The sequence below is a fragment of the Phoca vitulina genome, unplaced genomic scaffold (genome assembly GCF_004348235.1).
Source record: "Phoca vitulina isolate PV1807 unplaced genomic scaffold, GSC_HSeal_1.0 scaffold103, whole genome shotgun sequence".
NCBI lineage: Eukaryota > Metazoa > Chordata > Mammalia > Carnivora > Phocidae > Phoca > Phoca vitulina.
The window spans coordinates 310,062-326,373 of record NW_022589806.1 but is presented as its reverse complement, the minus strand read 5'-3'; the positions used below and the strand labels follow the sequence as shown (position 1 = coordinate 326,373).

The 16,312-nt window shown below is 35.1% G+C and overlaps 1 protein-coding gene across 3 annotated transcripts in view; it reads left to right on the top strand.

The window, feature by feature from the left end:
* The window catches only part of IL1RAPL2 (interleukin 1 receptor accessory protein like 2), a 1,179,835-nt gene that overhangs the window by 1,115,753 nt on the left and 47,770 nt on the right, over positions 1-16,312 (top strand). For all 3 annotated transcript variants that reach the window (XM_032397763.1, XM_032397764.1, XM_032397762.1), the window contains one exon: positions 9,600-9,729. In XM_032397763.1, the coding sequence (XP_032253654.1) occupies positions 9,600-9,729 (130 nt within the window). The remainder of the gene's footprint in view (positions 1-9,599; positions 9,730-16,312) is intronic.

The following is a 16,312-nucleotide window of genomic DNA, read 5'->3' as shown; positions in this document are numbered from 1 at the left end:
CCGAAGGCAGATGCTTAATGATTGAGCCACCCAGGCGCCCAATAATGTCTCCTTATTGATATATTATATTTGGTGAGATAGTCTTCTCATTTAACTTTAATTATGTAGATGTGCTTTCCTTTAATTATTTAAACATGTTTGTAATCGTTGATTTACAAAACCATAATGAGATATCACCTTACACCTGTCAAAATGGCAAAAATGAAAAAGACAAGAAATAACAAGTGTTTCTGAGGATGTGGAGGAAAAAAGAACCCTCTTGCACTGTTGGTGGGAATGCAAACTGGTGCGACCACTATGGAAAACAGTATGGAGGGTCCCCCAAGAATTAAAAATAGAAATACCATGTTATTCAGTAATTCCACTAATGGGTATTTACCCCCCAAAAATGAAAACACTAATGTGGAAAGCTATATTCATCCCTATGTTTATTGTAGCATTATTTACAATAGCCAAGATACGAAGAAACCCAATGATCCACTGACAGATGAATGGATAAGGAAAATGTCACACACACACACACACACACACACACACATACACACACAGAGGAATATGCAACCATAAAAAAGGAATGAGATTGTGCCTTTTGTGACAGCATGGATGGACCAAGAGTATAATACGCTAAGTGAAATAAGTCAGACTGAAAAAGACAAATACCATGTGATTTCACTCATATGTGAAATCTAAGAAACAAAACAAATGATCAAAGGGGAAAAGAGAGACAAAACAAGAAATAGACTCTTGACTATAGAAAACAAACTGATGGTTACTGGAGGGGAGGTGGGTGGTATACTGGGTTAAATAGTTGATGAGAATTAAGGAGGGCACTTGTGATGAACACAGGGTGTTGTATGTAAGTGTTGAATCACTAAATTGTACACCAGAAACTAATATTACACTGTATGTTAACTAACTGGATTTTAAATAAAAGCTTTTTAAAAGGGAAATGTTAAAGATTCTTTTAAGTGAAAAAAGTGGATGTAATTAGACATAAGAAAGTTATGAATAAAAAGTTGTAAAATATGAAAACATCTACACAAAACATGGAGGAGGGTGTAAAAATAGAAATTTATATATTTTTTTCTTTTTTAAGAATGTGATTGAACTTAAATGACCATCAAATTAATATAGACTATTTATGTTATGTATGAACCACATGGTTACCACAAAACCTAAGCCTATGATAGGTACATAAAATTAAAAAAAAAAAAAAAAAAACAAGGCAAGCCAAACATAAAACTATAGAAACTCATCAATCACAAAGAAAGAGAGCAAAAGAATAAGAAAGGAACAGAGAACTTCAAAAACAATTAGAAAATCAATAGCAAAATGACAATAAGTACATAATTATCAATAATTACTTTAAATGTAAAAGGCTTAGGGGCACCTGGGTGGCTCAGTTGCTTGAGCGTCTGCCTTTGGCTCAGGTCATGATCCCAGGGTCCTGGGATTGAGCCCTGCATTGGGTTCCCTGATTGGTAAACCTGCTTCTCCCTCTCCCTCTGCCTGCCACTCCCCCTGCTTCTGCGCACTCTCTCTCTCTCTCTGTGTCAAATAAATAAATAAAAATCCTAAAAAAAGTAAAAGGCTAAAATGATCCAGTCAAAAGACAAAGGATGACAGAATGGATTAAAAAAAAAAAAGTGCCATCTATATGCTGCCTAAATGAGACTCACCTCAGATCTAAAGACATATACAGACTGAAAGTGAAGGTATGGAAAGGCATTTACCATGCAAATGGAGACAAACAAAAAAGATTGGTGTAGCAGTAATTACATCAGACAAAAAGGACTTTAAAACAAAATCTGTGCCAAGAGGCAAAGAAAGGCATTACATAATGATAGAGGGATCAATCCAACAAGAGGGTATAACAATTGTAAATAACTACACATGCAATACTGGAACACCTAAACACATAAAGCACCTATTGACTGATATACTGAGAGAAATTGATGGTTATACAATAATAGTAGGGGACTTTAACACCCACTTATATCAATGGAATGATCATCCAGGCAGAAAATCAAAAAGGAAACAGTGTCATTTGATGACACATTGGATATGATGGATATAACATATATATAGATCATTCCATCCAAAACCAGAATACCCTTTCTTTTCAATTGCACATGGAAAATTCTCCATAATAGATTGCATATTAGGCCACAAAACAAATCTCAAAAAATTTAAAAAGATTGAAATCATACCATGCATCTTTTATAATAAGAACAGTATGAAGCTAGAAATAAATCCAAGAAAAAAAACTGAAAAAAAACACAAACACATGGAGAGTACACAGCATGATACTAAATAACCAATGTGTCAATGAAGCAATGAAGAGAAGAAATTTAAAAAAAAATGCTGGAGACAAAATGGAAACACAAGTGTCCAAAATCTTTGGGACAGAGCAAAAGCAGTTTTAAGAGGGAAATATATAGGAATAACAGGCCTATCATCTCAAGAAACAAGAAAAAGCTCAAATAAACAATCTAACTTCACACCTAAAGGAACTAGAAAAAGAAGAACAAAGCCCAAGGTGAATAGAAGGAAGGAAATAATAAAGATCAGAGCAGAAATAAATGAGACTAAAAAAAAAAATAGAAAAAAAAATCAGTGAAACTAAAAGCTGGTTCTCTTTTTTTTATTATGTTATGTTAATCACCATATATAACATCATTAGTTTTTGATGTAGTGTTCCATAATCCATTGTTTGCATATAACACCCAGTGCTCCATTCAGTACGTGCCCTCTTTAATACCCATCACCAGGCTAACCCATCCCCCCACCCCCTCCCCTCTAGAACCCTCAGTTTGTTTCTCAGAGTCCATAGTCTCTCATGGTTTGTCTCCCCCTCCGATTTCCCCCCCTTCATTTTTTCCTTCCTACTATCTTCTTCTTTTTTTTTTAACATATAATGTATTATTTATTTCAGAGGTACAGGTCTGTGATTCAACAGTCTTACATAATTCACAGAGCTCACCATAGCACATACCCTCCCCAATGTCTATCACCCAGCCACCCCATCCCTCCCAACCCCCCACCATTCCAGCCACCCTCAGTTTGTTTCCTGAGATTAAGAATTCCTCATATCAGTGAGGTCATATGATACATGTCTTTCTCTGCTTGACTTATTTTGGTCAGCATAATACCCTCCAGTTCCATCCACGTGGATAAAGAAGATGTGGTGTATATATACAATGGAATATTATGCAGCCATCTAGAGGAATGAAATCTTGCCGTTTGCAATGACATGGATAAAAGCTGGTTCTTTGAAAAAGTAAACAAAATTGATAAACCCTTAGCCAGACTCGTTAAGAAATCAAGAGAAAGGACCTAAGTAAATAAAATCGGAAATGAGATAGGACAAATAACCACTGACACCAAGAAATACAAAGGATTATAAGAGGACACTATGAAAAATTATAGGCCAAAAAAATTGAACAACCTAGAAGAAATGGATAAATTTCTAGAAACATGCAATCTTCCAAAACTGAGCCAAGCAGAAATAGAAAATCTGAGCAGACAGATTGCAAGTAATAAAATTGAATCAGTAATAAAAAAAAAAAAAAACTACCAAAACATGACAGTCCAGGACTAGATAGATTCACCGGTGAATTCTACTAAATATATAAAGAAGATTTAATACCTATTCTCTTCAAACTATTCCAAAAAAAGAAGAGTAAGGTAAGCTTCCAAATGCATTCTACAAGGCCAGCATTACCTTGATATCAAAACCAGACAAAGACACCACAAAACCCACAGAAAACTACAGGTCAATATTCCTGATAAACATGCATGCAAAAATCCCCAACAAAATATTTGCAAACCACATACAACAATTTACTAAAAGGATCATTCAACAGGATCAAGTGGGATTTATTCTGGGGATGCCAGTATAGTCCAATATTTGCAAATCAATATGATACCACATCAACAAAGTGAAGGATAAAAGTCATATGATCATCTCAGTAGATGCAGAACGAGCACTTGACAAAGTACATCCATTCATAATAAAAACTCTCAAGAAAGTGGAGATAGAAGTAACATACCTCAACATAATAAAAGCCATGTTTGAAAAACCCACAGCTACCATCATACTCAATAGTGAAAAACTAAAATCTTTTCCTCTCAGATAAGGAACAAGACAAGGATGTCCCTTCTCACCACTTTTATTCAACGTAGTACTGAAAGTCCTAGCCACAGAAATCAGACAAGCTAAAAAAAATAACAGGCATATATATTTGTAAAGAAGTAGTTAAACTGCCACTATTTGCAGACAATAGGATGTTACACATAGAAAACTCACCAAAGACACCACCAAAAAATTATGAGAAATAATATATGAATTCAGTAAAGTTGCAGGATACAAAATTAATACCCATAAATTGGTAGGATTTCTATACACTAACAACGAAGTAGCAGAAAGAGAAATTAAGAAAACAACACTATTTACAATTGCAACCAAAAGAATAAAATATCTAGGAATAAACTTAACCAAAGAAGCAAAAGACTTGTACTCTAAAACCTATAAAACACTGATGAAAGAAATTGAAGATGACACAAAGAAATGGAGATATTCCATGCTCATGGATTAGAAGAATTAATATTGTTAAAATGTCCATATTCCCAAAGCAATCTACAGATTCAATACAATCATTCTCAAAATACCAACAGCATTTTCACAAAACTAGAACAAATAATACTAAAATTTGTATGGAACCACAAAAGGCCCTGAATAGACAAAGCAATTTTTAAAAAGAAAAACCAACTTGGAGGTATCACAATTCCAGATTTCAAGATATACTACAAAGCTGCAGTAGTAAAAAACAGTGTGGTATTGGCACAAAAATAGATCAAAAGAACAGAATAGAGAGCCCAGAAATAGACCCATAATTATATGGTCAATAAATCTATGACAAAGGAGGTAAAAATATACAATGAGAAAAAGACAGTTTCTTCAAGAAATGATGCTAGGAAAGCTGGTCAGCTGCATGCAAAAGAATGAAATTAGACCACCTTTTAACACCATACATAAAAATAAACTCAAAATGGATTAAGGACCTAAATGTGAGGCTTGAAACCATAAAAATTATAGAAAATAATACAGGCAGTAACTTGTTTCGCATTGGCAATAGCAATGTTTTTTCTAGATATGTCTCCTAAGGCAAAGGAAACAAAAGGAAATATAAATTTCATCAAAACATAAAGCAAAGAAAGTCAACAAAACAAAATGGCAACCTACTGAATGGGAGAAGATATTTGTAAATGATATATTCAATAAGAGGTTAATATCCAAAATATATAAAGAACTTATATAACAATGACGAATCATCATTATCTTTATCATCATCATCTGCTCAAAAAGTGTGCAGAGGACCTGAATAGACACTTTTTTTTTCCAAAGAAGATATCCAGATGGCCAAACAACACATAAAATCATGCGCAACATCACTAATCATCAGGGAAATGCAAATCAAAACCACAATGAGATATCACCTTACACCTGATAGAATGGCTAAAATCAAAAAGACAAGAAATAAATGTTGGCAAGGATGTGGAAAAAGGGGAACTTGTGCACTGTTGGTGGGAATGTAAATTGGTGCAGCCACTATGGAAAATAGTATGGAGATTCCTCAAAAAATGAAAAATAGAACTACTATATAATCCAGCTATTTCACTTCTGGGTATTAAAAAAAAAAAAACTACCTCGAAAAGATATCTGCACTCTCATGTTCATTAAAGCATTGTTTAAAATAGTCAAGATATGGAAACAACCTGTGTCCATCAATGGATGAGTGGTGTGTATCAGTACTTATTCCTTTTCACACTTGATTAGTATTTTGTGGTATGAATATACCAGAGTTTATCCCTTCACCTGTTGGTGAACATTTGGGCTATTTCCAGTTTTTGGCTATTCCAAATAAAGCTGCTAGGAACATTCATGTACATTTCTTTGTATGAACATGTTTTGTTGCTTGTCTAGACTTAAGAAAGTGATAAAGAAATTGTTAGTAATACAGAGTAATCCTAAAAGGATTATCTAAAACCATTCTCTACTGTGAATTGTGCAAGACTGTTGAATCACAGATCTGTACTTCTGAAACAAATAATGCAATATATGTTAAGAAAAAGAAAAAAGAAGATAGCAGGAGGGGAAGAATGAAGGGGGGGAAATCGGAGGGGGAGATGAACCATGAGAGACAATGGACTCAAACAAACTGAGGGTTCTAGAGGGGAGAGGGGTGGGAGGATGGGTTAGCCTGGTGGTAGGTATTAAAGAGGGCATGTTCTGCATGGAGCACTGGGTGTTATGCACAAACAATGAATCATGGAACACTACATCAAAAACTAATGATGTAATGTATGGTGATTAACATAACAATAAAAATTTAAAAAAATAAAAATAAAACCATTCTCTAGGGGCACCTGGGTAGCTCAGTCAGTTAAGCATCTGCCTTCGGCTCAGGTCATTGATCCCAGGGTCCTGGGATCAAGCCGCAAGTCGGGCTGCTTGCTCAGCGAGAAGTCTGCTTCTCCCTCTCCCTCTGCCTGCTGCTCCCCCTGCCTGTGCTCTTTCTCTCTCTCTCTCTCTGTCAAATAAATGAATAAAATCATTTAAAAAACAAAACCATTCTCTTGTGAATGGCATAAAACACTGAGAAACTCATGAAGTTCTTTTTATTTTGATAGTCTTCAATCTACTGTACTATGCCCTTTAGATACAAATGCGAGCTGGTCATCTCTACTAGTAGGGTATAGTACCATGGGAATGACTTTGAATATGTCCAGAGGCAAGACAATACAGTAGTAAACAGATGCAAATGGTAGATTGGAGTTTGCACATGCACATGAGCCATAATTTAGAAAAGCCTGGATTGATTTCATTTCAGGTTATTTGCTTAATCAATGCAGAGATCCCTCACATACCTTTTGGAAGAGGAGGTGTCCACACCCTTGCACACATTGAGTCTCACTATCTGACACAAAAGCTAATCAGAGTATTGCATACTCTCTCTTCAGAGTACTCTCTTCAGAGTATTGCATATGATGGTTAGTTTTCCTGTTTTAGCCATTGAAAAAAGAATATTCAGGATATTTATGCAGCATTTGCATAAAAAACTAGACCTCTGAAATATCTGTCTCTTGCATTTATTTAACAAGAACATGTCTGATGGGAGAGTGAAAACATTTCCAGAAGAAATTGCTGCTATGTTTAGTACCCATTGTATAGTGTCATACACTGCTGGTGGGAGTGTAAAATGGTGCAGCCACTTTGGATAACAGTCTGGCAGTTCCTCAAATCATTAAGTGTATGTTTAGTACCCATTGTATAGTGCCAAAAGGAAAGGGCAGAATCTGTCATTTTTGATAGACCACCTCAAGGAAGTCCCTTTTTGCACATTACTATAATTGTCTTTCTTCATTAAAATCAAACCAGACCTTAGCACCCACATGCTAGGAATTACTAAAAGGTATTTTATTTGGTATATTCTTCAACATAGCCCAAAAGAATAACAACCAGAATTTATGTGTATAAATGTATATACTGGTAGTTTTAGGAACTGGGATTATTTATAATAATGTTTATCACAGTCTCTGGGATTTTTCTGCCATCTGGTTTGATGTCCCTTAATACCTTCAATTTCATGGGAATGAAGAGCAATAAGGCATAGAAAAGACCCTGTGTTCAGGTTTAGAGAACACAGCGCCTGCTTGGATAAATCACACCTACTTTAGAATCCAGGAAATATTTATAGAGCATTGATAGAGAAGGCTATTACCACATAGGAGCTCATAAATTTAAAAAGGACATGAAATTGGCAGAGCCAAAATTAACATTTATCTATCCTATTATCCACATCAGATTATGCTTCAAATTTAGGCTTCTTGAAGACCAAGCCTCAGAAGGAAAACACCACCATGCTAAATTTGGATGGGATTTTTGTGAGCTTTGTTTTTTTCTTGTTGTTTTGTTTTGTTGTTGTTTTTTGTGTGGGTTTTTTCTGTTTTTTGTTTTTTGTTTTTGATAGGACTTTTGAATTCACCAAGTACTTTTGTAAACACTGTCTTACCTGAGCTTCCTGAATATTACCATCCTTATTACATGTATAAAAGTTAGTTTATAAAAAGTTAGGTTATCTGCCCAGGGCCAGATAATCTGCTTTTTCATGATAGATCCAAAACCAGGATCCAAATCTCCTGTGCGCATTCCACTCTACCAGACTATCTTTCATTTTTACATAAACTTGTATCACAGAGCATATGTTCAAAGCAACAATGAATAACCTTGTTTCAGGTCTGTGTTAGATATCTATGACAGACTATTGATACCAAAGGCTTTGACATAATTGAATGATCCCAAAGGTCCACAGCATGTCATTTTGCTGAGATATAAATTTGCACTATAGAAAGATCAATATACAAGTGATTATGAGAGCTGTAGTGAGCTGTAGTGATTTTGAGAACTGTAGACATTATGTGATTATGAGAACAAATTCACCATGTACTCTACAAGGAAAAATATTTTTGAAATTTCTTTATCTGGTGCTTCAATGAGGGCAAAAAATGCATGTTATAGAGAAAATTATAGGCTACATTATGATTTATGAATGGGGGATTCTTTTGTGAGAATTGTCTAGACTGTGCTCTTTACACTATTCTTCCCTTATTAATCTACTTTACAAGAAGAAAATAAAATCAATATCAGCAAAAAATAATTGCTTATATATTTGATGATAAATTTATAATTAAAGCTTTTAGCTATAATCACAAAGATGAATAATAAAAAATGCTGCAGTATTGCCTAGAATTGTTTAAATACTATAAATAACTCCAAGAATATAAAAGGCATGTTTAGACTGTTTTCCTTGCATGTACTTTTTATAAATATTTTTTTAAAGACTATTTGTCAGAGTGAGAGAGACAGAGCACAAGCAGGGGGAGCAGCAGGCAGAAGATAGAAGCAGGCTCCCTGCTGAGCAAGGAGCCTGACATGGGACTCAGGACCCTGGGATCATGACCTGAACTGAAGGCAGATGCTCAACTGACTGAGCCACCCAGGCACCCTATAAATATTTTTTAATTAAAAATTCTTCCTTTGATTTGCATTATCCAATTTTTCTTAGAATGATAATCATCAAAATAAACAAATTTCCCCTATGCAATCTTAATAATAATGGATAGTCTATTATTATTTTCTCACCAATAAAAATTAACTTACACTTTTGATTAATGTTAACTTCAAAGGGAAGTCCAAGTAATCAGTAATTAATACTCTCAAAAAAGAAAAATAAAGGAGAATTGTTTCCATTTGATTTCTTCCTGTTAGTTCCTAGAAGGGAGGCAGTAAAAATAAGCAGTTCTAAAAACTGATTAATTTTCTTTACTTTTTCATTTTTGATAACATCTTAATTTTTAAACTTCCCAGAAGCTCTTGTGACTAATTTTTTTTTCTTATGTGCAGTGATAAGATGATTGGAAGAAGACTTGAAAATGGGTCACCTCTGAGCTTTCCTTTGGATGTTAAACAGTCCTTTTCTGTCTCCCAGTGATAACCAGGGGCCATTTGTTCAATTATTTTTCTCTGTCATCCTCAGGTAAGCCTCTGAACATCCCTTGCAAAGCATTCTTTGGATTCAGTGGAGAGTCCGGGCCAATGATCTACTGGATGAAAGGGGAGAAGTTTATTGAAGAACTGGCAGGGCACATTAGAGAAGGTGAAATAAGGTACAGAACTTGAATTGGTTATTTTTCTTTGCTCTCTTTGCAGTTAAGCAATGGAACATCCTAGAAGAGCTTCTGCCTGGGATTTTAATTGCAACTCCAAATCATTCCATTTTCTAAAAGCTGATCTGGTGGAGAGAGTGAGGCTGACTTCCCTAAGAAATGTAAATGTGTAAGCTCCTAATAAGGAGGTTTTCTCAGGTTCTAAAAATATACCATGGAGTGTAAGGACCCCCTCAAAGCTGCTTAAGCAAATTCCTTTGAGTTTCCAAAGCTTAGGCCACTGTTACTCGATCCAGCCATAGCAAATATCCAAACTTTGTAGGTGACTCCTGAGACCACTGGGCAAATGCTTATTTACTCCCTAGGAACAGACAACGTTCATATGTCATAGGTGTAAAGCCACAGTGACAGTAGTAAGCTACTACTTGCCAAAATAACTGTTGACTCTTGTTGAATAGTGTTTATTTTTCCCAGTACCCACTGCTCATCCTGAAAGTGAGTTTCAAGTTAGCACCACCCTATACATCTTTTCACTCTCCTGTCACAGATACATTCGTGGTACATAGACATCTATTCTATTGGTTTTCTAATCCTATTTAATACAATGTCATTTGTACAAATAAAGAATAAGTAATTTTTCCTACCTCAACCAGACTATGGGATTGCCCTTTGATTTCAGAGGTGGTGATATATAGTGTACATTTTTCATTCCAATAGGAGTTGGGACCCTTCTCCTTCCACCCCCATTAAGAATCTTTTAGTGGAAGCCAATCCAATATTTCAGTGCAACTAATGTTAAAATGCATTCTTTTACTTTTTATTAAATATATAGCAGTGCAAAAGAAACAAGTACACTTTATATGATTTTCTATGATTAAATATAATTTATTATAACTACCATGACAGTTTTTCCTCATGTGTCCACCCAGTAACTCTACTCCAGAGGATCATAATTTTGAGGATCCATGAACCCTCTGAGAGCCTATGCATAATATTGACTATATGAGCTTATTTCTAGGAAAAAGTACATGAAAGGTATCTGAGTTAGTCATTTGTCATCGGGGAAATGCAAATTAAAACCCTGTGATAACACTTTATACTCACTAGGCTGGCTATAATCAGAAAGATTATAACAAGTGTAGGCTTGGATGTGGAGAAATTGGAATCCTCATACACTGCTGGTGGGAGTGTAAAATGGTGCAGCCACTTTGGATAACAGTCTGGCAGTTCCTCAAATCATTAAGTGTATAGTTATCAGCAATTCCCCTCCTAGGTATGTAATCAAGAAAAATCAAAACATACACCCACACAAAAACTTATACTTGTTCATTGCAGCATTATTCATAATAGACAAAATGTAGAAATAACCTAAATGTCTATCAACTGATGAATGGATAAATAAAATGTGGTATATTCATACAATGAAATCTTATTCAGGCATAGAAAAGAATGAATAATGTACTGATATGCACTACAACATGGATGAACCTCGAAAACATACTCCGTGAAAGAAGCCAGTGGGCGGGAAAAAAACCTACATACTATATGCTTTCATTTATATGAAATGTCTAGAATAGGCAAATCTATAAAGACAGAAAGTAGATTAGTGGTTGCTTAGGGCTGGGGGGATGGAGGGATAAGGGTAAAGACTTAAAGTATATGGGTGATTTTTTAGGGGTGAGGTGGAAACAATATAACATAAAATGCACTGTTTTAAAGTGTCCAATTTAGTGACACTTAGTTCATTCACAATGTTGTGCAACCACAACCACTATCTAGTTCCAGAAAATTTTCATCACTCCAAAACCCTGTACCCATTAAGCAGTCTGAAGCTTCATTTTGAGGTGATGAAAATGTTACAAAATTGACTGTGGCAATGGTTGCACATATCTGAGAATATACTAAAAAACAGTGAATTGTACATTTTAAATGGATGAATTATATTGTATGTAAATTATATCTCAATAAAGCTGTTCAAAAAAACTTCCAATCAATTGCCTGGCTCACAACAGATGTTCAGAAAAATAATGGTATTTATAAATAATTCTTAGCTCTTAATTCCCATTTTAAGTTTAAGTTCCCTAATTACTAACACTTTATTAGCAAATTTCAAGTTAAGGTTTATGAAATTAATGCAACTGAATTTCCTTTAAGTTATTTTAGAAGATACATGTTTAGAATTATTCTCAATGTATTTTCCTATAAAAGACTTTAAGGATTACTCTTTATTTTTCAAAAAAAGAAACTGACCACCAAAGGACAAGTGGTAGGTACAATGGTACACGGTAGCAAAATTTCCACTACCAAAAAGCTCAGAATTATGTTTAATGATCAAGGGTAGTAGTTATATGAACCTAAGATAATTATCTCTCTTGTGTATGACTGGATTGTTCTAAATAAATAGATTTAATGGAGGTATAATTGACATACAGTAAACAACACACAATTTAAACCATACAAATTGTAAGGGCTGATATGTGTATCCACCTATGAAACTATCACCATAATCAAAATAATGAACATATAAATCGCCCACAAGTTTCTCTTTTGTAATCCCTCCTGCCCTACTTCCACAACATTGATCTGTCACTATAAATCGGTTTGCATTTTCTAGAATTGTATATAAATATAATAATGCAGTACATTTTTTTAATCTGGATTATTTCAGTTAACACAATTATTTTGAGATTCATCCATCTTGTTAAATGTAGCAACAGTTCATTCTTTTTATTGCTGAGTAGTATTCCATTATATGGATATAAACAGTCTGGTCACTTCTTGAAGGATATTTGGGTTGTTTGCAGTTTATGGGCTATTCCAGATAAAGCTGCTATGAACATTCACTTATGCATCTTTGCATGCCCATATATTTCCTTTTTTTTCTTGAGTAAATACCAAGACATGGAATGGTTGAATTATATAGTAAGTGTACATTTAAGTTTATTAGTTCATTTTTAGCTCTGTTTTAAAAGCAATTTTTAGAATAACTTTAGATTTACAGAAAAATTGTGAAGATAAGGTCTTAGTCTGCTTGGGCTGCTAACACAAAAATTCCATAGACTAGGTGACTTAAACAACAAATATTTATTTCTTATGGTTCTGGAGACTAGAAAGTTCAAGATAAGGCACCAGCAGATTTAATGTCTGATGAGAGCCTACTTCCTCATTCACAGATGGTCATCTTCTCTCTATACCCTCACATGTCCTCGCATGATGGAAAAGGCAAGAAAACTCTCCAGAGTTTCTTTTGTAAGGACACTAATCCCATTCATTAGGGCTCCTCTCTCATGACCTAATCACCTCCCAAAAAGCCCCACCTCTTAATACCATCACATTAAAAGTTAAAATTTCAATATATGAATGTTTGTTTTGGGGGGAGCTACAAACATTGAGTCCATAGCAGATAGTATAGAGAGTTTCTACATACCTCATACCCAGTTTTCCCTGTTATTAATATCTTAGTTACTATTACAATTAATGAGCCAAAATTGATATATTATCATTAACTGAAGTCTATATTTTATTCAAATTTCATTAGCTTTTACCTACTACTCTTTTTTCTCCAGGATTATTTAACTTTTTAAGAATCTGCCAAACTATATTCTGAAGTGGTTACACCATTTTACAAAAGAAAAGTTAGGCACCACTGCTGCTCTCTAACAGCAAATGGTTAGAATGGTGAGAGAAAAAGCATACATATATGAAATAGTTCAGTCTAGTCCAAGCTACTTTATTAGGTACAAATGAACCAACATTTAGTACCATAGGAAGTCAACATTTCAGGACTTGCAAAATGCCATTGTTTATTTGATTTTGTTACATCCTCTTTCTCCACTCTCCCCAACCCTCCCGGTAAAAAAAGGATACATGTCTATATTTGCAGTGGAGGAAAGTAACATGGAACTTGTTTTGAAAATTTTACGAAACCCTTCTAGCTAACTAGAGATACCTTCAGAGAAGTATAAACAAAGAGGCAGGGTTTTCTAGCCAAGATAAACACGTAGTCAGCAATTTTGTAATATTAATTATGTGATCTTGATCTATTTGAGAGCTTGTGTGGGTGCAGGAATTCTTTCAGGATATGGCCATTTATGTTAACACAGGAGTTACTTACTAGATTCTGTCTTCTAGCCTTCAAAACCAATGTCCTTGAAAGAAAGTATATAGGATTTTTACACAGCATGGCAGATTGGAACAAATCTGGTAGTTTATTTAAAAAATACTAATCATACCATTAGTTCAACCAAGAGAAGATCTGCATTCTTTCATAGCCCACACATTTTCTCCAAAGAGAACAGTTCTGATGGTAGAATGCTGAAAATGTAAGTTGAGGATTCCTCTGGAAAGCATTTCTGGAAACAAAATTTCCTTCTGGTTGCATGGTTCTCCCTCAGGGTATTGTATTTGTTTCAATTTTAGTTGAATCATAGCTCTTATGTTGTGCATGCATGTCAGAAGTGCACTGCCCCAGAGATCTAAGAAGTGGGGATGTAAATAAATTGCTCCCAAGCAGTTGACTTGTGGAGAACCTGCCACAGAGGCACTGTATCTGGCAGGAGGACTGGCCAACTGCCTAGGTTCTCAATTTCCTGGGCAGCGGCTTGATCCTAGAAGTATGTGTTGCAACTTTTTTTTTCTCTTACTATTGCCCCTGAGGAATAGAGAACTTTGGGGGGAAAAAAAGAAGCCTACCTAGGGAAAAACTTGGGTATTTACCAAAGGCTTGCTGAAATAATGTCACTCAGACTACAGTAAATGCAACTTCTGTACAAAGCAGTCCCCCGGCAGCTTGACTAGTATATTTGATCAAATCCTGAGGAGGGTTTTGGAGTTATCATTTGTTTGCTGTCTGGGTTATTTTTTTTCTCTCTCTCTGGGTTACTTTGACCACAGTGGCTCCTTGCATCTCCTGACTTGCAACCTGTTGTCAAAGCACTCAGACTGCACTCTGGGCATACAGATTCTCCTTTATGTCCCTTTAGCAGAAATTGGCATAGCCCTCCCAATTCTCTGATGTTGCTAAGAGACTGAGCCTTAAGGAAATCTGAACCCAAATGTAGTACCATTCACAACTCCCACCCTATCTCATACAACTGCATCCCAGATTTTCCAGTGACCCCAGAAGATGTCATCTGTAGGGATGTCAAAGGAATTTGGTATGTGCCATAGCATAAGCTGCAATTGTGCAAATTTGGTTATTGTCTTCTACCAGTTTAAAGTCATTTCAACAAGCTGCTCTCTATAAGCTCTACCATGTCTATTCAGAGAAGTCAAATAATCATTGGGAAGAGACCCACTGGAAATCATCATTAGGAAAGGACATCCTAATTTCTGTCCCTCTATTAAAGCTCAGTGGGAAGAATTTGCAAACTGGCATAAAAGAGTTCATGAAAAGGAGTAGTAGTCTTTGGGTGTGAGCATTCTCAAAAGGCCAATCCAGTTCCATGTCTTTACAGAACTTAACTTTTAATTAATATTATCAGAGTCTTGAGAATTAAAAAAAATAAAATAATTTGCTAGTGAGGTATGTATTCAACAGTCCTAGTAAAAAATGTCAGAGAAATTGAACTCATCCTATTAAACAACAACAATAAAAATAGTTTCTAAGCTTGCCTGCAGAATTAATTGCATCTGATTGTAAAAGGAGACTGCATGAATTTCGATGCAATTGCTTTGCTCCAATGGAGAGTAATTTTTGATTATAAATCTCACTTTACAAATCTTCCTATCAATATCTGTTTTTCCCCTTAGGCAATACCACAAAACGTTTACCAAATCTTTTGTAATTTTTGAGCTGAAAAACATATTCAATTTATCTTAAGGTTTTTCAAACAAGCTTCTTAAAATGCAAATAATTTTATTTACTTTCAATTCCTGAAAGGCTACAAGTTGTATACGGGCTTTGTTTGGTTTTAGTTTCGTTTTCTTCACTCCTACTTCCACCACTTTCTGGCCTTCTGTTTCCATCTGTTCGCCTTAACATCCTTTCCTTGAATGAGTAAAATGCTTTTAACAAAGAAGGGAATGTGGTACAGGTACGAAAAGATTTTATTCTTGAAATAAAGCAACCCTATATTAAAGATGCAAAGTAACCTTTTAATAACTAATCGATTAAAAAAAATATGGAGCTGTGAATACATAGTTTGTCTCCCAAGTATAAACTATTGAAGTCCCAAGCAGCCCGAGGCAAAATATGTGCTCTGTTTTGGCAACCTCCCATCATACTTTTTCAGTGCTTTGAAGCACCCCATCTGCTCTGGCCTTCCTCAAATTGAGCTAACACACACACACACACACACACACACACACACACACACACACACACCCCGTCTCTCCTTTTCCTCCATTCTCAGCTCATCTCATTGGAATAAGGAACACTGATCAATCACTTTGCCTTTGATTTAAATAAGTTTCAAATCTTATGACCCATATGTGAATGTAGATTTTGTAAGTCATGAGGAGGCTTCAGTGGAAATGTAAACTTCATAAGCAGCATAGTTTTACCTAGGAGCAATCTTAATTGCCAGTTATCTGAAGGATGAATTTTAGAGGAGTGATGACTCCTCTTCACAGTTGTAGTTCC